Source organism: Gopherus evgoodei, unplaced genomic scaffold, assembly GCF_007399415.2.
Source record: "Gopherus evgoodei ecotype Sinaloan lineage unplaced genomic scaffold, rGopEvg1_v1.p scaffold_57_arrow_ctg1, whole genome shotgun sequence".
NCBI classification, from domain to species: Eukaryota; Metazoa; Chordata; order Testudines; family Testudinidae; genus Gopherus; species Gopherus evgoodei.
This window is the reverse complement of record NW_022060078.1, coordinates 499,141-523,432: the sequence shown is the minus strand read 5'-3', so window position 1 is coordinate 523,432 and position 24,292 is coordinate 499,141. Positions and strand designations below refer to the sequence as shown.

The 24,292-nt window shown below is 62.0% G+C and overlaps 2 protein-coding genes across 6 annotated transcripts; one reads left to right on the top strand and one right to left on the bottom strand.

Moving 5' to 3' along the window:
- The first annotated feature begins 660 nt into the window (after positions 1–660).
- On the top strand, positions 661–8,839 carry SUV39H1 (suppressor of variegation 3-9 homolog 1). Its single transcript, XM_030547339.1, has 6 exons — positions 661–1,662; positions 3,606–3,751; positions 4,974–5,642; positions 6,024–6,170; positions 8,459–8,588; positions 8,687–8,839. The coding sequence occupies exons 1-6, from the start codon at positions 1,644–1,646 to the stop codon at positions 8,821–8,823; spliced, it is 1,248 nt and encodes a 415-aa protein (XP_030403199.1). The 5' UTR covers positions 661–1,643; the 3' UTR covers positions 8,824–8,839.
- A 1,657-nt stretch (positions 8,840–10,496) lies between these two features.
- Positions 10,497–24,268, bottom strand: WDR13 (WD repeat domain 13). Of its 5 annotated transcripts, none has more exons than XM_030547308.1 (10): positions 24,213–24,268; positions 18,239–18,322; positions 17,603–17,843; positions 17,308–17,417; positions 15,986–16,116; positions 15,373–15,680; positions 14,737–14,917; positions 14,513–14,654; positions 11,066–11,184; positions 10,497–10,699 (listed from the first exon to the last, which is right to left on the bottom strand). In XM_030547308.1, the coding sequence occupies exons 2-10, from the start codon at positions 18,277–18,279 to the stop codon at positions 10,515–10,517; spliced, it is 1,458 nt and encodes a 485-aa protein (XP_030403168.1). In that variant the 5' UTR covers positions 18,280–18,322; positions 24,213–24,268; the 3' UTR covers positions 10,497–10,514. The 5 variants fall into 5 exon arrangements, with proteins under 5 accessions (XP_030403168.1, XP_030403167.1, XP_030403171.1 ...); XM_030547307.1 differs by having other exon boundaries at positions 23,939–24,263; XM_030547311.1 differs by having other exon boundaries at positions 24,078–24,263.
- Between the last annotated feature and the right edge of the window lie 24 nt (positions 24,269–24,292).

Below are 24,292 nucleotides of genomic sequence, written 5' to 3'. Positions count from 1 at the left end.
AACTGATTTTTATTTGTTTTTGGATCATTTCAACGGAGCAGAATTCAGCTTTTATTTTTCAATAATTCTGATGGCTCGTATCGCGGTTTATTTTGAAGGCGGGGAAACGGTGCGGGTGTGGGGGTGTCGGAACAATTATTCCATGACTGCAGAGGTTGAGTTCAAAAAGCGAAAGCTTTAGAACACAAAGTCTCTTCAAGATAGACGAAGTCAATAGCCTCATGGTTTCACGTCACAATTTTTTTACTTTGCCTCACTCTCTGTTTCGACAGTTATAAATGGCAATGCTTTTTCTGGGTTTGTGTGTGCAGGGAAATGGACATCGACCAGAATTTACTGACCCAAAGTGAATCTTTCCAAGCCTGTGAATTTTGATTTGTTTAATGGGGTTTTATGTCCCCGTTGCTTTACTCTGAAGGGTCTCGCTGCAGCGCCAAACAGGACAAGCAAGATGGAGCTGGCGAACGCTCTCTTGCCTCTTTAATGAACGTTAGCCCACCACACACTGAGCCAGTCAAAGCGATTGTTACTCCTCTGCTCTTTATTAAACAACATTATCAGCTGTTTCTCTGGTTGCTTTCATGGCAGCGATCCTAACAGAGAGGGATTTGCTCTGGGGCACAGAATTGGGGAATGGGACACACGGGCCTTTCCCCACCAGGGATCGCTGGCTCCCATTCAGCCCCAGGGCAGTGGAATGGCTGGCTCCGAAGGGCAGGGAATGGGGTGCCGAGGCCTTTCCTCTCTAGCTGTACCAGGCCTTATGCCCCACCCCAATAAAACCAGCTGGGAGGCCAGGGAGCGTGACCCCCCAACCAGTCAGTAAAACAACTCAGAGTGCCAACCAAGGATCCAAACTCTTGGACCCTCAGTTTCCATGGGGGCTTTTGTTTTCTCATTGGCGTCTGAGTTTCACACCCATTCCCGTGGCCTTGTCATTGGTACCTAGGTGACGCCATCCCTCCGTGCGTTGCCATTGACACCTAGGTGACGCCAACCCTACAGGCATTGACATTGGCACCTGGGTGGCACCACCATTCCCCACACAGCAGCCATGTTGGCACCTGGGTGATGCCACCCTCCGCCATGCAACATTGGTGCTGGCGCCTGGGTGACACTATCCGTCCCCTGGCCTTGCCATTAGGGCCAGGCAGTGACTCTGGTGCCAGAGCAAACCAGGGGTGCTCATTGATGGGAATGCAGAATAATTGGGGGGGTGGGGGAGGGGCTACATATTGTTTTAGGTTGAGGTGACACTTGTGGGTTACGGTGAGGGTCCTGTTGGCCGCTCCGCCACCCAGTGTGGCTCCATAAAGCCCCTCCACTAAGCCACGAGGCAGCTTGTGGAGCAGACTCGGCTGAAACGAGTTACTTTGCTGCCTTGTGAGCCATTTCCGCGACTCTTGCGGTCGCATAGCGGCGCGCAGCACTCTGGGAGATGCAGATGACGCCCGTGGCCGACGCCCCCGGCACCAATTGGCTGGCGGGGCGCGTCAATCAGGCCGGACGCCCAATGGGAACGGCCGCGGCGGGGAGCGGCGGGGCACGTCGCTCTCCGCCCCGCCTCTCCGGCCACGCCCCCTGGGAGAAAAAGTTTCGGGCGGCCCCAGTGGCTGGAGGGGAAAAAAAAAAAAAAAAAAAAGATGGCGGAAAATTTAAAAGGTGAGCGAGGGAAGCCGGCGCGCGCGGAGCGTGGCGCGAGTCCGGGCTGGGCGCGCGGCGGGAGAGGCGCCTGCGGGGGGGCGGGAGCGGCTACTGTGAGGAGCGGCGCGAGCGCGGAGCTAGTTTCTTCCCCCCCTCCCCCTCCCCGGCGCGCGAGGCGGCAGCAGACGCGACCGTTAAGGAAGGAGGGGGCCGGTTGGGAGCGCGCGAGTGGAACGTTGAGGGGGCTGCCCTCGCGCGCAGGGCGGGAAACGGGGCAGGACGGAATGGGGGAGGGGAGAGGCGCTGCCCCCGCTGGTGGGGGGGGAGGGCGCACGTGACCCTGAGGGTGCCCCCACCGCACTGGCACAGAGCACCTCCCCTTTGTAGGCTGGCATTGACCCCCCCATGCCCACGCCAACCCCCCCGAGGTGGGGTGACCCCCCCATGCCCACGCCAACCCCCCCGAGGTGGGGTGAGCCCCCTGTATGTGGGGTGACCCCCGAGTGTGCTCATGCCAACCCCCTGATGCAGGGGGATCCCCCCTGGATGCTCATGCCAACCCCCTGACATGGAGTGAACCCCCCCATACGCCCACGCCAACCCCCTGTATGTGGGGTGATCCCTGAGTATGCTCATGCCAACCCCCTGACATGGGGTGACCCCCCCTGGACACTCATGCCAACCCCCTGACATGGAGTGAACCCCCCCATACGCCCACGCCAACCCCCTGTATGTGGGGTGATCCCCGAGTATGCTCATGCCAACCCCCTGACATGGGGTGACCCCCCTGGACACTCATGCCAACCCCCTGACATGGAGTGAACCCCCCCATACGCCCACGCCAGCCCCCTGTATGTGGGGTGACCCCTGAGTATGCTCATGCCAACCCCCTGACATGGGGTGACCCCCCTGGACACTCATGCCAACCCCCTGACATGAGGTGACCCTCCTGGACACTCATGCCAATCCCCTGACATGGAGTGAACCCCCCATACGCCCACGCCAGCCCCCTGTATGTGGGGTGACCCCCGAGTATGCTCATGCCAACCCCCTGACATGGGGTGACCCCCCTGGACACTCATGCCAACCCCCTGACATGGAGTGAACCCCCCCATACGCCCACGCCAGCCCCCTGTATGTGGGGTGCTCCCTGAGTATGCTCATGCCAACCCTCTGACATGGGGTGACCCTCCTGACACTGATTGACCTCTCCTGTATGCCCACAATAACCCCCTGACATGGGGGTGACCCCCTGTATGCCCAAGCCAAGTCCCCGACGCAGGGTGAACCCCCCTGGATGCTTATGCCAACCCACTGACATGGGGTGAGCCCCCCCATGTGCTTATGCCAACCACCTGACACAGGGTGACCCCCCCCCCAGATGCTTGTGCCAATCCCCCAGACACTCACGCCAACCCCTGGGACGCAGGGTGACCCCTCCCCAGATGCTCATGTTAATCCTCCCTAGACATGGTGACTTCTCCCTGTACATTCATGCTAACCACATGCTCACGACAACCTCTGGATGAGGGGCAGCCCCTGGACAAGGGGTGAGCCATTCCCCCTACGTATGCTCAGGCTGATCTCTCCTCCCCTAGGCTCACCAGTCCCCCAATGTGGGGTGACCTCCCAGTACCCTCTGGTGAAATCCTCAATGCAGTGTGACCCCCCCCCACATATACTCAGGCCAATCTCCCTGCAGACCCCCAACACTCCCTGCTATCCTTCTGCTGATGCCCTGACACGGTGACACCCCCTCACAGCTGTGACCCCAGAACACTTGCACTTTGGCCCTTTCTAATGTCACAGCTCTGCTGGTGCCTCTCACTCCCAACCTGCAGCCCCTGCTAGCCGAGCCCTCGACTCCCCTCAACACACAATGATTCCCCCCCTTCCCTGGAGTCCCTCCCCTCGCTGCCCGGCTGGTGCCAGCCCCCTAAGACTGCCCCGTGTGCCCACAGGCTGTGCCGTGTGCTGCAAGTCCTCATGGTCCCAGCTGCAGGACCTGTGCCGGCTGGAGAGGGTTCGCTGCCCCTCACTGGGCATCACCCGTAGGAACCTCAGTCACTTCGAGGTGGAGTTCCTGTGTGACTACAAGAGAGTGCGGGTGAGTGTGCCAGCCTGCCACCCTGATCCCTCCCGGGATCCCCCCGCAGCTGGGAAACCCCCATGTCCAATACCTCTTTGGCTGGGGTCCAGAAACCTCTGCCTCCAATTCCCCTGCATAATTCCCCCCCAGATCCCCCTGCGTCCAGTTCCCACTGCAGCCCAGCCCAGCCCTCACCCTTTGGCCTGGCCCCCCTGCAGCTGGGAAACCCCCACCTTCAATACCCCTTCGGTCCGGGTCCCCCCTGCAGCCCAGAAACCCCTGCCTCCAATTCACCCTGCAGCCCAGCCCAGCCCAGCCCCCTGCCTTCAGCCCAGATCTCCCCTGCAGCCCGGATCCCCCTTCCTCCAATACCACCCCCTTCCCGCCGCAGCCTGGATCCTCCCGCTTCCAATTCCTCCCTGTGGCCTCCTGCCTCCAATTTCCTCCACAGCCCGGATCCCATTCCCCCTTGCAGCTCAGATTCCCCCCCATCTGTAGCCCAGATTCCCCTGCCTCCAATTCCTCACCTGCAGCCCAGATTCCTCCCCACCACCTATATTCTGGATCCCCCCACTGTAGTCTGGAAACTCCCACCTCCGATCCCTCCGCAGCCTGGATCCCCCCACAGCCCAGATTCTCCCCTGTGGCCTCCAATTTCTCCCCCACCAGCCAGGATCTCCCCTGCCCCCACCTCCAATTTCTCACACAGCCCCAATCTCCTCTCCCTGGTGCCCCCCATCCTGGTCCCCTCTGCCTGGCACCCCCCTCCCCATCGGTGCTCTAACCTGATCTCCTCCCCCAGCACCTTTCTCCCACCAGGCCCCCTCTGGCACCCCCAAACACATGACTTCGCCTAAGACTGATTCTGGCTGTGTAGGGATACCCTGCTCCACACCTGCCTCCCCTGGGTGGGCTCAGAAACAGGGCCTGGGGCATAAACGACCGGGCAGAGGAGTGTGGTTGGTACAGGAGTGGGGATGACCCAGTGAAAGCCATCCAGGACTCCTGGGTTCCATCCCTGGCTCTGGGAGGGGAGTGGGGTCTAGTGGTTAGAGCGGGGGGGTACAGGGGGCTGGGAGCCAGGACACCTGGGTTCTCTTCCTAGCTCTGCGAGGAGAGTGGAGGTCTAGTGGGTCACAGAGGGGATGGGGCGGGGAGGTGTCTGGGAGCCCGGACTCCTGGGTCTCATCTCTGGGAGTGGGCGTGGCTATGCCCGCTGACCGGCGGGTTCTGGTGGCAGGAGGAGGAGTTCTACCTGGTGAAATGGCGCGGCTACCCAGAGTCGGAGAACACCTGGGAGCCGCGGAAGAACCTGCGCTGTGTGGGCCTGCTGAAGCAGTTCCACAAGGACCTGGAGCAGGCCTGGATCCGGCGGGACGGCAAGCCCAAGAAAAACGCCCGCTGGCTGGACCAGGGCGTGGCAAACTACGTGGTGCAGAAAGCCAAGCAGCGGCGGGCTCTGTGGCGCTGGGAGCGCCAGCTGAACGCCAAGCGCAACCACAAGGGGCGCATTGTGGTGGAGAATGAGGTGGATCTCGACGGGCCACCCCGGGACTTTGTCTACATCAATGAATACAAGGTGGGCGAGGGCATCTCCCTCACCCAGGTGGCGGTGGGCTGCGAGTGCCGTGACTGCCTGGCGGAGGCGGCTGGCGGCTGCTGCTGCCCCGGTGCCTCCCGCCACAAGTTTGCCTACAATGAGCTGGGCCAGGTGCGCATCCGGGCGGGGCTGCCCATCTACGAGTGCAATGCCCGCTGTCGCTGCGGGGCCGAGTGCTCCAATCGCGTGGTGCAGCGGGGCATCCACTATGATCTGTGCATCTTCCGGACCGCCAACGGGCGTGGCTGGGGCGTGCGCACCCTGGAGAAGATCCGCAAGAACAGCTTCGTCATGGAGTATGTGGGAGAGGTACGGCGCGCCAGGCGGCCATCTCTGGGGCAGGGCAGGTGGGAAACAGCCACACACAGTGTCATATGGGGATGGCTCACCTGGCGCTGAGATGCAGCCACCTGTGGGGCGGGACAGCAGCCGGATGGGGATGCTTCCCCATTGCTGAGATACAGCCACCTCTGGGGCGCGGCGGCTGGGCAACAGCCACACACAGTGTCATATGGGGATGGCTCGCCTGGCGCTGAGATGCAGCCACTGCTGGGGCAGGACAGCAGCCAGATGGGGATTCTTCCCCAGTGCTGAGATACAGCCACCTCTGGGGTGGGGCGGCTGGGGAACAGATACACAGAGTCCCCCAGTGCTGTGCTCCTGGTATGACCCCATCTCGTCCCCCCCCAGATCATCACATCAGAAGAAGCCGAGCGACGAGGGCAGATCTACGACCGCCAGGGTGCTACCTACCTCTTTGATCTGGACTACGTGGAGGATGTTTACACAGTGGATGCTGCCTACTATGGCAACATCTCACACTTTGTAAATCACAGCGTGAGTGGAGGGGCGTGGGAGAGCCCATGGGGAAGTGTGGGGCTGGGGGCAGCCTGGGGGTGGATAAAAGTCAGTGATTGAAAAACAAATAAAAAACATACCTCTCCTGATTTTTTTAATGTAAATTAAATAGGCTTTTTTTTTCTTAGAAGAAAAAATGATTTAAAACAAAGTTTGAAACACTGACGACGTATGTAAAGGCCCCCAGTTTATGAGAATCTATGGACATTGTTTACATCACATTCACTAGACAGCCGGGCATGTGTGCTGGGGAGGGTCGAAAGCAAGCTGAAGTGGTGAACTGGTGGAAGTCGCTGGCTCGGCTCATGGATTTTGTAGGGAGAATATTTGCTTCAGTTCAGTTTATTCACTGAGCTCAGCTCAATGGCCAGTCCCTTGCAAGTTAAGAAACTGATCAGGAGCTGGCACAGCAGGAAAGCTTGGCTTCCTCTTCCAGTCTCTGAATTAAAAACTGGTTGGGGAGGAAGAGATCTACTAGATCTAAAATCCGAAGGACATGAAGACTAGAAACAATCAGCTCAAATTCACTAATCACCCTGAACGCTCCCTTTGTTTACTAAATCCATTGTAAATGCAAAGCACGTTTTGATATTCCTCCTATTTTCTTCTGTATCCAGCATGTTGAAGGTAGTTTTATCAAACTGTTTAGAAATACCTGTTTTGTTTTCAGTGCAAAACATGGTTTGAGAAACTACTTTTTTCTTCTTCTGCCTCCAGTGCATTTTAAGGTCGTTTTTATTGAACTGATTAGAAATAAATTAAGAATTAGCTAAAAATAACAACACCCTGGTTACCTTCTCCAGACTGGAAGAAGCTCTCTGGGGAGCTCGAAAACTTGTCCCTCCCACCAACAGACATTGGTCCAGCAAAAGATATTTACCTCACCCACCTTGTCCAACTAAAAATAACTTTTGTTTTAAATGCAAACATTTTTAGATAAACTTTACTTTTTTCTTCTTCTACACCCAGGATATTGAAGGTAGGTTTTATTTAATGAATGAAAAATAGCTCAGTCAGTTTTCAATGCAAAACCATGTTTTTATAAACTCATTTTTGTTCTTATGCATCAAGCACATTTGAAGGTAGTTTTCATGGAATTAACAGTAGCTCAGTTTTAAATGCAAAGCCTGTTTTGTTTTTCCGTACGGATCCCGCACATTTTACAGGTTTTATTGAATGAATTAACAAAACAATTTAAAATCTTTTTGGGCATTTTTCATTAGTTTCCATCCAAATTAAACTTCAACAAACTGAGTTGAAACCCCACCCCCCAAAAAAAACTGAATAAGAAATGTCATTCACCAAATTCTAACATAACAAAAAAGGAAATTTTAATAATCCAAATATATAACCTATATATTATATAATTCATCTTAATACACTGCATTAGTGTAATATTAACATTAACAAATTACACTAATATAACATATTAAGATGAATGAATTATGATATAAGTAGGCTTGGCAAAAGTCATTTTTTATAATTTTGATGGACAAAATTGATGTTTATTTTTAATAATTTTTTTCCTGATTTAAATTGGACATTGTGTGTGTGAGAGCGATGAGGGGTTAGACAATAGGGTAGGTCAGGCGATCATTATATAATAGCAGATGCTGAGATTCAAAACTTTAAAATTTTATAGCTGTTGGAAAAACACCATGTCAAGATATTCAAAGTCAATATCCTTCAAGCCGCCTTTTTTTAATTTTGATCACGTTAGTGGGTGTGCATGAAACTGATGTTTACTGACACTGACCAAAATCAAATCCTTTCAAGTGGAGATCTAGGCTGTACGTTAATATAATATAATTAATCAATATGAATACGTCATATTATCCTACCTCTGGATATTTCTAAATGACAATATAATGTATTAATATTAATTCTATTTGAATTGGATAGTTCATTAATAAATTATAACAATTGCTTAAATAAGTGTGTGTAAACGTAGCGAGTCCTGTGGGTTAGTGAAAAGGGCCAAATTTGGGGAAAAAGGTGACTTTTAGTTGCCAATTACCATGTTTTAATGGTTACCAACCAACGAGCCTCGGCTTTTCCCTAGGGAGAGAATTGAAAAATGGTGATTTAAATCGCTTCATTTTGAGTCGCTCCACCCTGGCAGCTGGGCAAGGGGCAGAGAGGAGGGAGTTGGTGGCACCTGGTGAGGGAAGAGGGTATTTGGGGAGGTAGTTGGGGGGCATGTGAGTGAGGGGGCAGGGCTATGGCAACTTTGCCTGGCCCCACTCACCTGTCCCCTCCCCCCCCAGTGCGACCCCAACCTGCAGGTGTACAACGTGTTCATCGACAACCTGGATGAGCGGCTGCCGCGCATCGCCCTCTTCGCCACGCGGCACATCCGGGCTGGGGAGGAGCTCACCTTCGACTACAACATGCAGGGTGAGTGCCCGCTGGGGGGGGGGGGGGGGGTGGCCCCACTGCTTGGGGGAGCCCTGGGGTGAGATCCTCCTCCTGATGCCTTCTCTCCTCCCCTGCAGTGGACCCGGTGGACGCAGAGAGCACACGGATGGACTCCAACCTGGGCCGGGCCGGCGGCCTGGCCGGCTCCCCCAAGAAGCGAGTGCGGATCGAGTGTAAGTGCGGGGCCGAGTCCTGCCGGAAGTACCTCTTCTAGCCCCCGCGTGCCCTGCCGGGGGTCAGGGACCCACAGCTGCCACTGCGCAGGGCTCTGGGGGGCCCATGCCCACCCATCCCCCGTTGGACTTATCTCACCTGCCCGCTTCCCCCCTCCCGTCAAGGGGGGATTTTTAGGAACAGCTGTCATGGATTTTAATCAGTTGGTTCCCAGGTCGTGTAAAGACCCTGGCTACTGTGTACCAAGCGCCACGGCCTCCTGCTGGAAGCTGCCGGTTTCGGGGGGATCCAGGAATATTCAACTTGAAGCCGCACTTGACCCTGTGTCCCTATGCAACTGGCAAAGCAGCTGGGGGGTGGGTAAATGAATTTGGGGCATTTTGTAAATGGACTTTTTCTACCAGGTATTTTTGACTGGGGGGGAGGGAAGGGAGCTGGGGTTGGGGGGCAGGGGGGCCTATGTCTGCCATCAAGGCAATTAGATGGTTTGATTCTGCACCTGGTGGTGGTATCTGGTTATTTTGGCTTGTGGGAACAGTGCCCCATGGTTATAATGGCTGGAGAAGGGTGGGGGCTGTCTGTTTAATTCCAACCTGTTAGTGCAAAGAAAAGATTATATGGATTTAACTAACTCAGATGGAGGAGTTTGCTTCACTTCCTGTCCTAAACTGGCCAACAGTTTTGTTGTGTGGCTGTTCCCCAGGTGTCCCATCCCAGTGGTTGCTGCATTGTCAGTGCTGGGCAAGCTGCCCCATGATGCGTTATACACAGCTGTTCCCTCGCTGCCCTGCCCCAGAGGTGGTTGCATCTCAGTGCTGGGCAAACTGTCCTTTTACACTCTCAGTTTGGGGACTGGTCCAGACCCCAGATGTTATTTGTGTGGAAGGTGAGGCAGGGCCCCCCAGATATGCCCAGCCCCGGCCCTCCCTCCCGTGCTGGCATCAGCACTGCTGGCACAGGTCAGGGCAGGAACCTCAGCTGCCTAAATCCACCCCTCCGAGAACCTGGCCTCCTGGGGGCTGGGGACAGCAGAAGGCATCAGTCACCAAGGCAGAGGAAGGAGCCTCTAATAATGCTTAGCCTCTGCTAGCGCTTTCCAGCAGCGGCTCTCACATCCTGTTAGTATCGTTTGCCCTCTACTACTGATGGGGAAACTGAGGCACAGGGACTTAGACCCAGGCACGGAACCCAGGTGTCCTGCTGTCTAGGCTGGAGGCTCCGTGGGAGCCGTGACCCAAAGGGACCTGCCAGCAGTGTGCCCCAGGGGAGTGAGGGCAGCCCCAGGGAACCGACTGCGAGAGGCTGCCTCTGTCTGTGACTACGGCTGGGTGTTTGTGTGGGGGGGCATGCACAGAGCCCCCCACCCCAGGGATCTGGGCAGAGCCAGCAGCGTCAAGCAGGGCTGTAGGTCAACCTGCCCCTGTAATATTCCCCCCCGGGAAATAATGTAACCCCTTGCCAGCAGAGGGGCCAGCAGCTCTGGGTCCTGCCCCAGTCACACCAGCAGCCTGAGACTTCCCCACAGCCAGAGCCAGCAAGAGAACCCAGGCATCCTGGCTCACAGGAGGGAGGAAGCGAGTGAAGCACGGGGGGCCCCACCCCCAGGGAGAAGACACGGCGGGGGGGCAAGGACCACAAAGGGTTACATGGGGTCAGAGGGCACCCAGGCCCCTCAGCCGCCAGGGCCAGAGAGCCCGGCTCCAAGGGGAGCGGGGTGGTGGGCCGGGAGCCCTATTTCTGCTCGCGGCGCCAGACGATGACCATGCCCTTGGCGTCGCTGGAGGCCAGCAGGCTCTCGTCGCAGTTGAAGCTGACGCCCAGCACGGCGGCGCTGTGCCCCTGCAGTTTGTTCACGATGGCCCGGCTGGCGCGCTCCACGTCGAAGAAGTAGACGCACATGTCCTCGCTGCCTGTCACTGCAAGGGGGCGGAGTCAGGGGTGGGGCTTGGAACCCGAGGGGCAGAGGTGGGGGCCCCAGCCCTGAGAACCCCAGGGTGGGGCAGGGCCTTGGCAGGCAGATCCCTTTGGGGTGGAGTCAAGGGTGGGGCCTCTGCGGGGAGGAGCCTGCCCCAGGAACCCCATGGAGGAGCAGAGCCTGGGCTTCTGGGGGGGGGCTGAGCCACCCAACCCCACCTCAGAGGATTCTGGGAGGGAGCGGAGCAGCAAGCTTGAGAAACCATGGGCTGACTCTGGCGCCCCAGGGGATTGTGGGGGTGAGGGGCCGGGGACCAAGCAGAGGGGGCTGCCCCATGGGCCCCTGCTGGTGTGGGGGGGGCTCTTACCCACGCAGGCCCCCTGGCGGAAGGACATGAGTGGGCAGAAGATGCTGCGCACAGGGTGGGAGCCCTGCTGGATCTGGAAACTCCTCTTCAGCTGCAGGGTCCCCTCATTGTCCACCACCCTGTGGGCAAAGCAGGCGTGAGTTGGGGCAGGCCCCTCAACTGAGCCTCCCTGCCCCACCCATGGGCACCCAGCCCTGATGGCCAGGGAAAGCACCCTCTGGCACACAGCCCTGCCCCATGGCACTCCCCAGCCCTGACTGCCAGGGAAAGCATTCCCTGCCCTCCCCACGGCGTGCCCCGGCACCCAGCCCTGACTGCCAGGGAAAGCACCCCCTGCCCTGCCCCACGGCATGCCCCAGTGCCTGAACGTGACTGCCAGGGAAAACACCCTCTGGCGCACAGCCCTGCCCCATGGCACTCCCCAGCCCTGACTGCCAGGGAAAGCACTCCCTGCCCTCCCCACGGCGTGCCCCGGCACCCAGCCCTGACTGCTGGGGAAAGCACCCCCTGCCCTGCCCCACGGCATGCCCCAGTGCCTGAACGTGACTGCCAGGAGAGAGCGCCCCCACCCTGACCAGGGGACCTCCTGGCACCTGGCCCTGACTGCCGGGGAAAGCACCCCCTGCCCTCCCCATGGCATGCCCCAGTGCCTGAACGTGACTGCCAGGGAAAACACCCTCTGGCACACAGCCCTGCCCCATGGCACTCCCCAGCCCTGACTGCCAGGGAAAGCACTCCCTGCCCTCCCCACGGCGTGCCCCGGCACCCAGCCCTGACTGCTGGGGAAAGCACCCCCTGCCCTGCCCCACGGCATGCCCCAGTGCCTGAACGTGACTGCCAGGAGAGAGCGCCCCCACCCTGCCCAGGGGACCTCCTGGCACCTGGCCCTGACTGCCGGGGAAAGCACCCCCTGCCCTCCCCATGGCATGCCCCAGTGCCTGAACGTGACTGCCAGGGAAAACACCCTCTGGCGCACAGCCCTGCCCCATGGCACTCCCCAGCCCTGACTGCCAGGGAAAGCACTCCCTGCCCTCCCCACGGCGTGCCCCGGCACCCAGCCCTGACTGCTGGGGAAAGCACCCCCTGCCCTACCCCACGGCATGCCCCAGTGCCTGAACGTGACTGCCAGGAGAGAGCGCCCCCACCCTGCCCAGGGGACCTCCTGGCACCTGGCCCTGACTGCCGGGGAAAGCACCCCGTGCCCTCCCCATGGCATGCCCCAGTGCCTGAACGTGACTGCCAGGGAAAACACCCTCTGGCGCACAGCCCTGCCCCATGGCACTCCCCAGCCCTGACTGCCAGGGAAAGCACTCCCTGCCCTCCCCACGGCGTGCCCCGGCACCCAGCCCTGACTGCTGGGGAAAGCACCCCCTGCCCTGCCCCACGGCATGCCCCAGTGCCTGAACGTGACTGCCAGGAGAGAGCGCCCCCACCCTGCCCAGGGGACCTCCTGGCACCTGGCCCTGACTGCCGGGGAAAGCACCCCCTGCCCTGCCCCACGGCATGCCCCAATGCCTGAACGTGACTGCCAGGGAAAACACCCTCTGGCGCACAGCCCTGCCCCATGGCACTCCCCAGCCCTGACTGCCAGGGAAAGCACTCCCTGCCCTCCCCACGGCGTGCCCAGGCACCCAGCCCTGACTGCTGGGGAAAGCACCCCCTGCCCTCCCCACGGCATGCCCCAGTGCCTGAACGTGACTGCCAGGAGAGAGCGCCCCCACCCTGACCAGGGGACCTCCTGGCACCTGGTCCTGACTGCCAGGGAAAGCACCCCCTGCCCTCCCCACGGCATGCCCCAGTGCCTGAACGTGACTGCCAGGGAAAACAACCTCTGGCGCACAGCCCTGCCCCATGGCACTCCCCAGCCCTGACTGCCAGGGAAAGCACTCCCTGCCCTCCCCACGGCGTGCCCCGGCACCCAGCCCTGACTGCTGGGGAAAGCACCCCCTGCCCTACCCCACGGCATGCCCCAGTGCCTGAACGTGACTGCCAGGAGAGAGCGCCCCCACCCTGCCCAGGGGACCTCCTGGCACCTGGCCCTGACTGCCGGGGAAAGCACCCCGTGCCCTCCCCATGGCATGCCCCAGTGCCTGAACGTGACTGCCAGGGAAAACACCCTCTGGCGCACAGCCCTGCCCCATGGCACTCCCCAGCCCTGACTGCCAGGGAAAGCACTCCCTGCCCTCCCCACGGCGTGCCCCGGCACCCAGCCCTGACTGCTGGGGAAAGCACCCCCTGCCCTGCCCCACGGCATGCCCCAGTGCCTGAACGTGACTGCCAGGAGAGAGCGCCCCCACCCTGCCCAGGGACCTCCTGGCACCTGGCCCTGACTGCCGGGGAAAGCACCCCCTGCCCTGCCCCACGGCATGCCCCAGTGCCTGAACGTGACTGCCAGGGAAAACACCCTCTGGCGCACAGCCCTGCCCCATGGCACTCCCCAGCCCTGACTGCCAGGGAAAGCACTCCCTGCCCTCCCCACGGCGTGCCCAGGCACCCAGCCCTGACTGCTGGGGAAAGCACCCCCTGCCCTCCCCACGGCATGCCCCAGTGCCTGAACGTGACTGCCAGGAGAGAGCGCCCCCACCCTGACCAGGGGACCTCCTGGCACCTGGTCCTGACTGCCAGGGAAAGCACCCCCTGCCCTCCCCACGGCATGCCCCAGTGCCTGAACGTGACTGCCAGGGAAAACACCCTCTGGCGCACAGCCCTGCCCCATGGCACTCCCCAGCCCTGACTGCCAGGGAAAGCACTCCCTGCCCTCCCCACGGCGTGCCCCGGCACCCAGCCCTGACTGCTGGGGAAAGCACCCCCTGCCCTCCCCACGGCATGCCCCAGTGCCTGAACGTGACTGCCAGGAGAGAGCGCCCCCACCCTGACCAGGGGACCTCCTGGCACCTGGTCCTGACTGCCAGGGAAAGCACCCCCTGCCCTGCCCCACGGCATGCCCCAGTGCCTGAACGTGACTGCCAGGAGAGAGCGCCCCCACCCTGACCAGGGGACCTCCCGGCACCCAGCCCTGACTGCCGGGGAAAGCACCCCCTGCCCTCCCCACGGCGTGCCCCGGCACCCAGCCCTGACTGCCGGGGAAAGCACCCCCTGCCCTCCCCACGGCGTGCCCCGGCACCCAGCCCTGACTGCCGGGGAAAGCACCCCCTGCTCTGCCCCACGGCATGCCCTGGTGCCTGAACATGACTGCCAGGAGAGAGCGCCCCCACCCTGCCCAGGGGACCTCCTGGCACCTGGCCCTGACTGCTAGGGAACGCACCCCTTGCCCTCTCCATGGCACCCCTGGCACACAGCCCTGACTGCTGGGGAAAGCACCCCCTGCCCTGCCCCACGGCATGCCCCGGTGCCTGAACATGACTGCCAGGAGAGAGCGCCCCCACCCTTCTCCCGGGGACCTCTTGGGCCTGGCTCTGCCCCATGGCACCTCCCAGAGCCCCTCACCGGTACAGGAGCAGCTTGTTGAGGCAGGCGTTGATGAGCAGCGAGGGGTCGCGGGCCTCCCGGCTGACCCAGGAGCGGGCCGAGATGCTGGTGATGGAGCTGCCCTCCTGCACCACCAGCCGCTTGGCCTTGGTCAGCTTCCCTGTGGGGCGGGGGCAGAGGCAGCGGTTAGGGCGGGGGGGCGAGGGGAGCCCAGCCCCCCGCCCCCCCAGGGGATGGCTCACCCGTGGCCATGTCGAAGAGGAAGGAGAAGACGCTGCCGCGGTCGTCGCCGGCCCAGAGCAGGCGGCCAGGGGCATCGAAGGAGAGCGCCAGCACCCGGCCCGTCAGCTTGCTCGACCCGCCCTTCACCTTCTTCCCCGTCGAGATGTTCACCACATGCAGGTTGTGCTTCCCATTCCCCACCTGCGGGGGGAGCCTCCCAGCCATCAGCCCTCTCCCCCGCCCGGCCCCAGCCAGTTCCCCACGGGGAGGGGCTGATGGGCTGCAAGATGCAGCAGAGCAGCTCGGTGCCGACGGGGTCGGGCTGGGGGCCGGGCAGAGGGCTGAGTGGGGGTCTGGGGGACAGGGTAGGGGGCAGACGGGGGCTCAACACGGTGAGGTTGTTAATCATGGGCTGGAAGACGCAGCAGAGCAGCTCGGCGCTGTCGGGGTCGGGCTGGGGGCCCGGAGGGGAGCTGGGGGTCGTGTTAGGCGGCCGGTTGGGGGGTGGGCAGTGGCTCACCATGGTGAGGTTGTTGTTCATAGGCTGGAAGATGCAGCAGAGCAGCTCGGCGCCGTTGGGGTCGGGCTGGGGGCCCGGAGGGGAGCTGGGGGTCAGGTTAGGGGGCTGGGGGATTGGTTAGGGGGCAGGCGCTCACCACCGTGAGGTTGTTGTTCATAGGCTGGAAGACGCAGCAGAGCAGCTCGGCGCCGTCGGGGTCGGGGATCTGGCGGATGCACTTGCCCTCGCCGGCGGCCCAGATGCGCATGGTGCTGTCCAGCGAGGTGGAAACCAGCACGTCGTTGGAGAGGGACCAGGCGAAGTCGGAGACGCCGCGGCTGTGGCCCCGCAGCACCCGCAGCACGGCGGGCGGGGCGGGCGCCAGCTGGCACACCGAGATGGTGCCATCCAGCGAGCAGCAGGCCAGCAGGTGCTTGTCGTCATTGGCAAACTGCACCTTGGGTACTGGGGTAGCGGGGACATTGTCACCTCCTGGTCCCCTCCCATGGCGCACCACCCAGCCCCCTATCGCCCCCCCATGGGGCCCTGCCCCCCCCAGGAGCTCGCCCCCCCTTCTGCCCCACACAGGCCATCCTCTAGGCCCTGCTCCTCACACCACATCACCCCCCAATCAGACACCTGCCCTGGTCACATGGCATGACCCAGTGTCCCCCACTTCCAGTCCTCTCCCACTGCATGGGCAGGTCCCCCGTCTCGCTCTGGTGGGACCCCTGCCCTGAAGGGCGGGTGGGTACAAGCTCCCCCCTCACCGGCCTCGTCGACGTGCTGGTCGAAGACGTGGTACATGCCAGCGAAGGCGTAGTTCTCGCTCAGCGTCGTGTCCCCAGCCATGGCCCGGCTGGCCTCTGCCACCGACGTGGGCACCACGCTGCCGGGGGGCCTTGGGGGGGGTGTCAGAACCGCCACTGAGAACCCAGGAGTCCTGGCTCCCACCCCACCCCCTAAACCCCATGCTCTAACCACTATACCGGGGTGGGCAAACTGCAGCCCGGGGGCCACATCCGGCCCTCGAGCTCCCTCCGAGGAGTGGGGTCCGGGGCTCACCCTGCTCCGGCGCCCTGGTCGGGAACCGCAGCCAATGGGAGCTGCAGAGGCGGTGCCTGCAGACGGGGCAGCGTGTGGAGCCCCCTGGCAGCCCATATGTGTAGGAGCCGGAGGAGCAACATGCCACTGCTTCCGGGAGCTGATTGAGGTGAGCGCCTCCCAGAGCCTGCACCCCTGACCCCCTCCTGCATCCCAACCCCCTGCCCCAGCCCTGATCCCCCTCCTGCTCTTGAACCCCTCAGTGCCAACCCAGAGCACCCTCCTGCACTCCTAAGCCCTCACCCCCTCCCACACCCCAACCCCTAATTTCAGGAGCATTCATGGCCCCCCATACAATTTCCACATCCAGATTTGGCCCTCGGGTCAAAAAGTTTGCCCCCCTCGTGCTATACCCTACTCTCTTCCCAGTGCTAGGGAGAGAACCCAGGAGTCCTGACATAGCTCTGTGCATCAGGGCTAAAGATCCCCTCCTCCACCTCCCCAGTGCCAAACCCCGGACTCCTGGGTTCTCTCCCCGGCTCTGGGACGGGAGTGGGGGCTAGTGGTTAGGGCAAAGGGGCTGGGGGCCAGGACTCCTGGGTTCTCTCCCCGGCTCTGGGACGGGAGTGGGGGCTAGTGGTTAGGGCAAAGGGGCTGGGGGCCAGGACTCCTGGGTTCTCTCCTGCTCTGGGAGAGGAGTAGGGTGTAGCGATTAGTGTGTGTGTGTGGGGGGGGGGGCTAGACCAGGGTGAGCCCTGTAGCTATCACCAGGAGAGCTCGGTGGTGCAGAGAACCCAGGAGTCCGCCTGCCCCCGGCCCAGCTCTGGCTGGGGCGGCAAAGGCAGGTGGCCCCACCACCGGCTGGGAGCAGAGCCCAGGTCCAGAGCCGCGGTGCCACCTGGCTGGGCAGGGCTGCCGGGGTTTGCAGAAGCCAGGCAGCGTCAGGGCAGATTCTGGGAGTTGTCACGGCAGAGGCCCAGAGAGACATGGGGGTGCAGGCATGGGCACTGCCCCTGGAGCCCCCCTCTCCCTGCACCCCGTCACTCACCGCTCATCGTATGCCACACGGTTCATCTGCGCCTGTAGCTGGTAGGAGCCACGGCTGACGGAGCGGCGATGGCCACGGGCCCCCAATGCCCGGGCATCATCCTCAAAGTCCTAGGGGAAGATGGACAGGTCACCCGGATGACACGCCCCAGAAGTGGCTGCATCTCAGCATGGGCAAGTCACGCCCGTGCAGCGTTATATGCAGCTGTTCCCCAACTGCCCCGCCCCAGAGGTTGCTGCATCTCAGTACTGACTGAGCCACCCCTGTGTGACATTACGTGTGGCCTCTCCCATACCTCCATGCGGTCCAGTGTGGTGCGGCTGCTGCGGACGATGCTGTTGCTGTAGGCGCGGAAGCTGCTCTGCTCGGAGAGGGGCCCGTAGCGCTGCGCCAGGAGCTGTGCGCGCAGCCGCAGGTACAGCCTGCGGGCGCCGGGGTCGTGCCCGGCCTTGGCGTTCTCCCGCAGCAGCTGGCTGCGCCGCCGGATGTACTGGGTGCGGAACTGCGGGAAGCCGGGTGTGCGGTAGGCGTTGTACCTGTGTGAGAGCCCCCCTGTGACCCCCGCAATGGCACCCTCTCAGGGGAGAGCCCCCCTGTGACCCTCCGCACGGCACCCCCTCAGGGGAGAGCCCCCCTGTGACCCTCCGCACGGCACCCCCAGGGGAGAGCCCCCCTGTGACCCCTGGCACGGCACCCCCAGGGGAGAGCCGCCCTCTGACCCCCAGCACGGCACCCCAGGGGAGAGCCCCCCTGTGACCCTGGGCACAGTGCCCCCTACAAGGGAGAGCCCCCTGCCCAGCCCCCCCGTAAGCTCCAGCACAGCACAGCACCCCCCAGGGGAGGGCCCCCTGCCCAGCCCCCCAGGAGCCCCAGCACCTGCCCTTGACTGCGGGGGCGAGCGCCCCCACTGAGCCCCCGCCCCCCGCCTCACCTCGCGTCCACAGCCAGCACCTGCTGCCACACCGCGGCCATGCCAGTCCCGGCCGGCGGCTCGGGGGAGCTGGCCAGGGGGAGCCTGGGGGGCAAAGGGGGGCACAGAGTCAGTGCGGGGGGCTCTAGCCAGCCCCGGCACAGCACCCCCCGACCTCGCTGCAGCGGGTGTGCGCGCAGGGGTGGGGGCAGGAGTATTATGGGTTGGCTCAGGTTGTTAATGGGGGGGCGGTGCAGGGAGAGCAGCGGGGGGGCGGCTCATGGCAGATTGAGCTGCAGCCCCCACCCCCGGGCGGGGGGGGTCCTGCTGCGAGCCCCCCCAATGCAATCCGGGGGAGGGGCCGCTGGGATGCAAACCCGCGGGGGGGGGGGGGTTGGTACCTGGGGCGGGTCCCGGCCTCAGTCCCGGGGCCAGCGGCAGCGGCTGGGGGCGGAGGCGGCCGTGGAGCCCGCCCCGGACCGAGCCGCATGCGCCTGGGTGTGGGGGGGGGCGTTATCAACCAATAGTGCAGCGGCCCCCCCTGCACGCAGCCGGCCCGCCCCCTCCCCACTGCACCCAGCCACCAGCCCCCCTCCCCCTCCCCCCTGTAACCAGCCCCCCTGCACCCAGCCACCAGCCCCCTCCCCCCAGCCACCAGCCCCCCCTGCACCCAGGGACCAGCCCCCCCCCTCCCCCCAGCCACCAGCCCCCCCATATCCAGGCACCAGCCCCCTCACCCCCTCCCCCCAGCCACCAGCCCCCCCTGCATCCAGGCACCAGCCCCCCCACCCCTCCCCCCAGCCACCAGCCCCCCCTGCACCCAGGCACCAGCCCCCCCACCCCCTCCCCCAGCCACCAGCCCCCCGCCCGCCCCCTGTAACCAGCCCCCCCACCTCCTCCCCCCAGCCACCAGCCCCCCCGTATCCAGGCACCAGCCCCCTCACCCCTCCCCCCAGCCACCAGCCCCCCCTGCACCCAGGCACCAGCCCCCCCCACCCCTCCCCCAGCCACCAGCCCCCCCTGCACCCAGGCACCAGCCCCCCCACCCCTCCCCCCAGCCACCAGCCCCCCCTGCACCCAGGCACCAGCCCCCCCACCCCTCCCCCCAGCCACCAGCCCCCCCTGCACCCAGGCACCAGCCCCCCCACCCCCTCCCCCCAGCCACCAGCCCCCCCCCGTATCCAGGCACCAGCCCCCTCACCCCCTCCCCCCAGCCACCAGCCCCCCCTGCACCCAGGCATCAGCCCCCCCCCCCTCTCCCCCCAGCCACCACCCCCCGCCCGCCCCCTGTAACCAGCCCCCCCTGCACCCAGCCCCCCCACCCCCTCCCCCCAGCCACCAGCCCCCCCGGATCCAGGCACCAGCCCCCTCACCCCCTCCCCCCAGGCACCAGCCCCCCCCTACACCCAGGCACCAGTCCCCCCACCCCCTCCCCCCAGTCTCCAGCCACCCCGTATCCAGGCACCAGCCTGCCCAGCCTCCCCCGCATAGGGTGATCAGACAGCAAGTGTGAAAAATCGGGATGGGGTGGGGGGTAATAGGAGCCTATATAAGGAAAAAAACCCAAATCAGCCCTGTCCCTATAAAATCTGGTCTCCCTACCCCCCTGCAACCAGCCCGCCCCCTCCCCCCATGCAGCCAGCCCCACCCTTCACCAGCCCACCTCCCCTCTGCACCCCATGCAACTAGCCCCCTCCCTGCAACACCAGGCACCAGCCCCCCAGGGGGCTGAAGAAATCTCCCAGCCACTGCTTGCAAACTCCTGGCTGGAGCAGGACCAGAGGGAAGCTGCAAACTGGGCCCTGGGCTGCCACCAGGGCAACCTGCAAAGCAGCTGAGCTGCCGGTCTGGGGCTGATGGCCAGCAGCCAGGCCCCGGAACAAAGCCTGCCCCACCAGCTTGATTTCCTTCTTTGACAGGAGGGGGGAACCGGTTTGGTGGAGAGGGGGGACGCAGGGACACATCACCCCACACCGGGGAGGCCAGAAGAGACACAAAGTCAGGAAAGCATCTGAAATCCTGTTCTGTAGAGATTTTCCGAAGGGCCGCCTATCCGAATGTCTCCATTACTGAGGGACCATCTACGCCCATTGCTCTAGCCACTCAATATAACTTGGGATGAATGATGTACCCCAAAAGCTGGGGGCTAGTATTTTCACTAGCTCGTTGAATTGATTAACCATCAGTCGGGATATTGCAGATGATGGACTAGGTGTATTTTATGACTTGCAAACCCCACTTTGGGATCCTTGAAGCATCATACCGAGATGTACAGAAACGCTTTCCGTAACCTGGGAAGATCATTTTAAACATTAAACATTTTTATACCTGGACTTCAGCCAGGGTTTGGACCAGGGCTGTCAAATGATGAAAACAAAAAGAATGGCAATGAATCGCGAGATTCAAACAACCTAGTGGTGCTCCATCGTGGGTTCAATTTCACTATTAAGAATCAAATCCCAATTTCACTTCAGGTCGACGTACGAAGGGGCACACATGTGACCTGTATGTCTGGCCCAGAAATACCTTGCGATGCCGGCTACAACTGTGCCAGGCGAACGCCTGTTCTCTCACTTTCCGGTGCCAGCATGATCGCCCGGAAGTGTAAACACACTAGTTTGTCTTCGCGATTGGCTGAACGAGAAGTAGGACTGAGTGGTCTTGCAGGCGTTAAAGTTTTAGATTGCTTTGGTTTTGAGTGCAGCTCTGTACCAAATTTTTTTTGTCTGTTTTTTTACGCTTGTAAGTTGCACCTGCAGGATAAAGAGATTGCCCTACAGCACTGGGCTGAGGTGAACGGAAAAAATATTATTTCTCTTGTTGATCTTTTTTTACAGTGCAACTATGTGTAATCAAAACTACTGCTGCAAAGTGAGCATGGGAAACTTTGTACTCTGCGTAGTAATTGAAATCAATATATTTGAAAACATGGGAAAGCATCAGGAAATATTGATAATGTAAATAGGTGTTCTGGTATTGGTTTAACAGTGCGAGTAAAAGTGTGATTAATCGCAACTTTTTCAAATCTAGTTAATTTGTTTTGTGTTAATGACTTGCCGTTAACCGCAGTCAATTGACAGGGTCCCACATGACTGTCTGATATAAGTAAGCTGGAGAAATGCTGCCTTGGAAGAATTACCATTAAGCGGATACAGAATTGGGTAAGTAACCACAAACAAAGAGTAACTGTTTATGGACTGATGTCGGATTGGAAGGAGGTCTCAAGTGAGGATCCACGGGGATCTGTTCTGGATCCGGTGGTGTTTTACATCTTTATTAAGTACCTGGAGATAGGTATACAGAGCAGACTGATCCAGTTTACAGATGGCACAAAGCGAGGACGTGGGGGGGAGGCGCACAACACTTTGGAGGGCAGAGCTAAAAATCAGAGGGATCTTGATAAACTGGAGAATTTGGCTGTAGCCAACAAAATGAAATTCAGCAAAGACCAATGTAAGGGGGAAGAAAAACCAGGTGCCCCAGTACAGAACGGGGGAGAACTGGCCAGACAGCAGCGCTGCTGGGAAGCTGGGAGTTGTGGTGGTTCACAGCCTTGACCGGAGTCAGCACCACGATGTTGTTGGGGAAAAAAAAGCACATGCAATTTTCGGTTGCATTAACAGAGGCGTGGCTGCAGGTCCCAGGAGGTGACGGTACCGCTCTGCTCAGCCCTGCCTAGGCCTCAGCTGGAGGACGGTGTCCAGTTTCGGTCACCAGTGCACAGAAAGGATGTAGAGACACTGGGTAGGATCCAGAGGCGAGCGACTAAGCCCACCAAAGGGGTGGGACACCAGCCACGTGAGCAAAGGCCACAGGAACCAGGAACGCTCAGTTTGGAAAAGAGATTGAGGGGGGACATGAGCGATCTTTGACTACTCAGAAGGCTGCCACAGAAAAGGTGGAGACGGGTGGGTCTCTCTTGCCCCAGACGGCAGGACCAGAGGCCGTGGGGTCAAACTACAGCACAGCAGATTGAGATTAAATCTCAGGGAAAACTTCTGAATGGGAAGAGCAGCAGGACGATGGAACCGAGGCCTCGGGAGGTCGTGGAAGCTGGAGGGTTTCAAGCGGAGGCCGGAGCCATTTCTCTGGGATGGTTTGAATCCTGCAGCGTGGTTGGGGGTCAGACTAGGTGCCCCCTGCGGTCCCGTCTCGCTGTACGGGTCATAGACTATCAGGGCTGGAAGGGACCTCAGCAGGGATCTAGTCCAACCCCCTGCTCAAAGCAGGACCAATCCCCAACTAGTTTTTTTTGCACCAGATCCCTAAATGGCCCCCTCAGGGACTGAACTCTCAGCCCTGAGTTTTGCAGGCCAATGCACAAACCACTGAACTATCCCCCCTCCAGGGCTGAGGAACCTATGATCCCCCCCTCATGCACAGCCCTCATTGCACCCCCATCACCCCACCCCAATGCACAGCCCCATCGCCACCCCCACAGCACCTCAGCAGCTTTCCTGTTCACCATGAAAATCCCCAGCACCATCCAAGGGGATCCACTCGCACTGCAGCAGTGGTAGGGCTCTTAGCCTGGGCTCTCTCCCCAGCTCTGGGACGGGGGTGGGGTCTGGGGGCAGGGGAGAGCCAGGACTCCTGGGTTCGGGGTGGGGGGAGGAGCCGGCCCAGGACTCTTGGGGTCTCGAGGGGGGAGGGGAGCCAGGACTCCTGGGGGGGGGGGCAGCCGGCCCAGGACTCCCGGGGTCTCGGGGGGGGGAGCCAGGACTCCTGGGGGGGGGGAGCCGGCCCAGGACTCCTGGGTTCGGGGGGGAGGGGAGCCCGGACTCCTGGGTTCTTGGGGGGAGGGGGCGGCGCAGGATCTTGAGGTCTCGAGGGGGGAGGGGAGCCCGGACTCCTGGGTTCGGGGGGGGCAGCCGGCCCAGGACTCCCGGGGTCTCGAGGGAGGGGAGCCAGGACACCTGGGGGGGGGGAGCCGGCCCAGGACTCCTGGGTTCGGGGTGGGGGGAGGAGCCGGCCCAGGACTCTTGGGGTCTCGAGGGGGGAGGGGAGCCAGGACTCCTGGGTTTGTGGAGGGGGGGGCCAGCGCAGGACTCCTGGGGTCTCGGGGCGGGGAGCCAGGACTCCTGGGGGGGGGAGCCGGCCCAGGACTCCTGGGTTCGGGGGGGAGGGGAGCCCGGACTCCTGGGTTCTTGGGGGGAGGGGGCGGCGCAGGATCTTGAGGTCTCGAGGGGGGAGGGGAGCCCGGACTCCGGGGTTCGGGGGGGGGGGCAGCCGGCCCAGGACTCTTGGGGTCTCGAGGGGGGAGGGGAGCCCGGACTCCTGGGTTCGGGGGGGGGGGGGCCGGCCCAGGACTCCTGGGTTTGGGGGGGGGAGCCGGCCCAGGACTCTTGGGGTCTCGAGAGGGGGGGAGCCCGGACCTCCTGGGTTTGGGGGGGGGGAGCCGGCCCAGGACTCCTGGGGGGGGGGAGGGGGAGCCAGGACTCCTGGGGTCTCGGGGGGGGAAGCCAGGACTCCTGGGGTTCTCGGGGGGGGAGGGGAGCCCGGACTCCTGGGTTCGGGGTGCGGGGGGGAGCCGGCCCAGGACTCCTGGGGTCTCGAGGGGGGAGGGGAGCCCGGACTCCTGGGTTCGGGGTGGGGGGGGGAGCCGGCCCAGGACACCTGGGTTCGGGGGGGGGGAGGGGAGCCCGGACTCCCGGGTTCTTGGGGGGAGGGGGCGGCGCAGGATCCTGGGTTCCCGGGGGGGGCGGCCTGTCCCCCTCTTACTGGAATCTCCTCCAGGCGGGGGGGTCCCGGCTGCTAGCGCTCAGGGATCGGCCCTTCCGGGCCATGGCGGCTCCTCCCCCACCCGCACCTGGTGGCAGGTGCTTTATAGCCGGGGGCGGGGCCGGCACCTGCGGCTCACCTGGATCCCTCCCCCTCCCCGTGGGCTGGGGGGAGGGGCTGGGAGCCAGGACTCCTGGGTTCTCTCCGGGCCGGGGGCGGGTCCTGACTCCCTCTCCCCCGCCCCCTGCGCTCAGAGAATTTGGAGCCTCCCAACCTGGCCAGTTGCTCCCCCTCGCCTCCTGCCTCTCCTAAGATGGCGGCCTCAGGATCCTGCCCTATGCCAACATGGCGGCC

Coding starts and splice junctions, on each gene's coding strand:
- WDR13 (XM_030547307.1), bottom strand. CDS start 24,003: ATGGCCCGGAAGGGCCGATCCCTGAGCGCTAGCAGCCGGGACCCCCCC. Junction 15,681..15,985: donor CCAGCACGTCGACGAGGCCG/GTGAGGGGGGAG, acceptor CCGCTACCCCAG/TACCCAAGGTGCAGTTTGCC. Junction 10,700..11,065: donor CCGCCAGGGGGCCTGCGTGG/GTAAGAGCCCCC, acceptor GCCCCCTTGCAG/TGACAGGCAGCGAGGACATG.
- SUV39H1 (XM_030547339.1), top strand. Junction 5,643..6,023: donor TCATGGAGTATGTGGGAGAG/GTACGGCGCGCC, acceptor GTCCCCCCCCAG/ATCATCACATCAGAAGAAGC. Junction 6,171..8,458: donor CACACTTTGTAAATCACAGC/GTGAGTGGAGGG, acceptor CTCCCCCCCCAG/TGCGACCCCAACCTGCAGGT.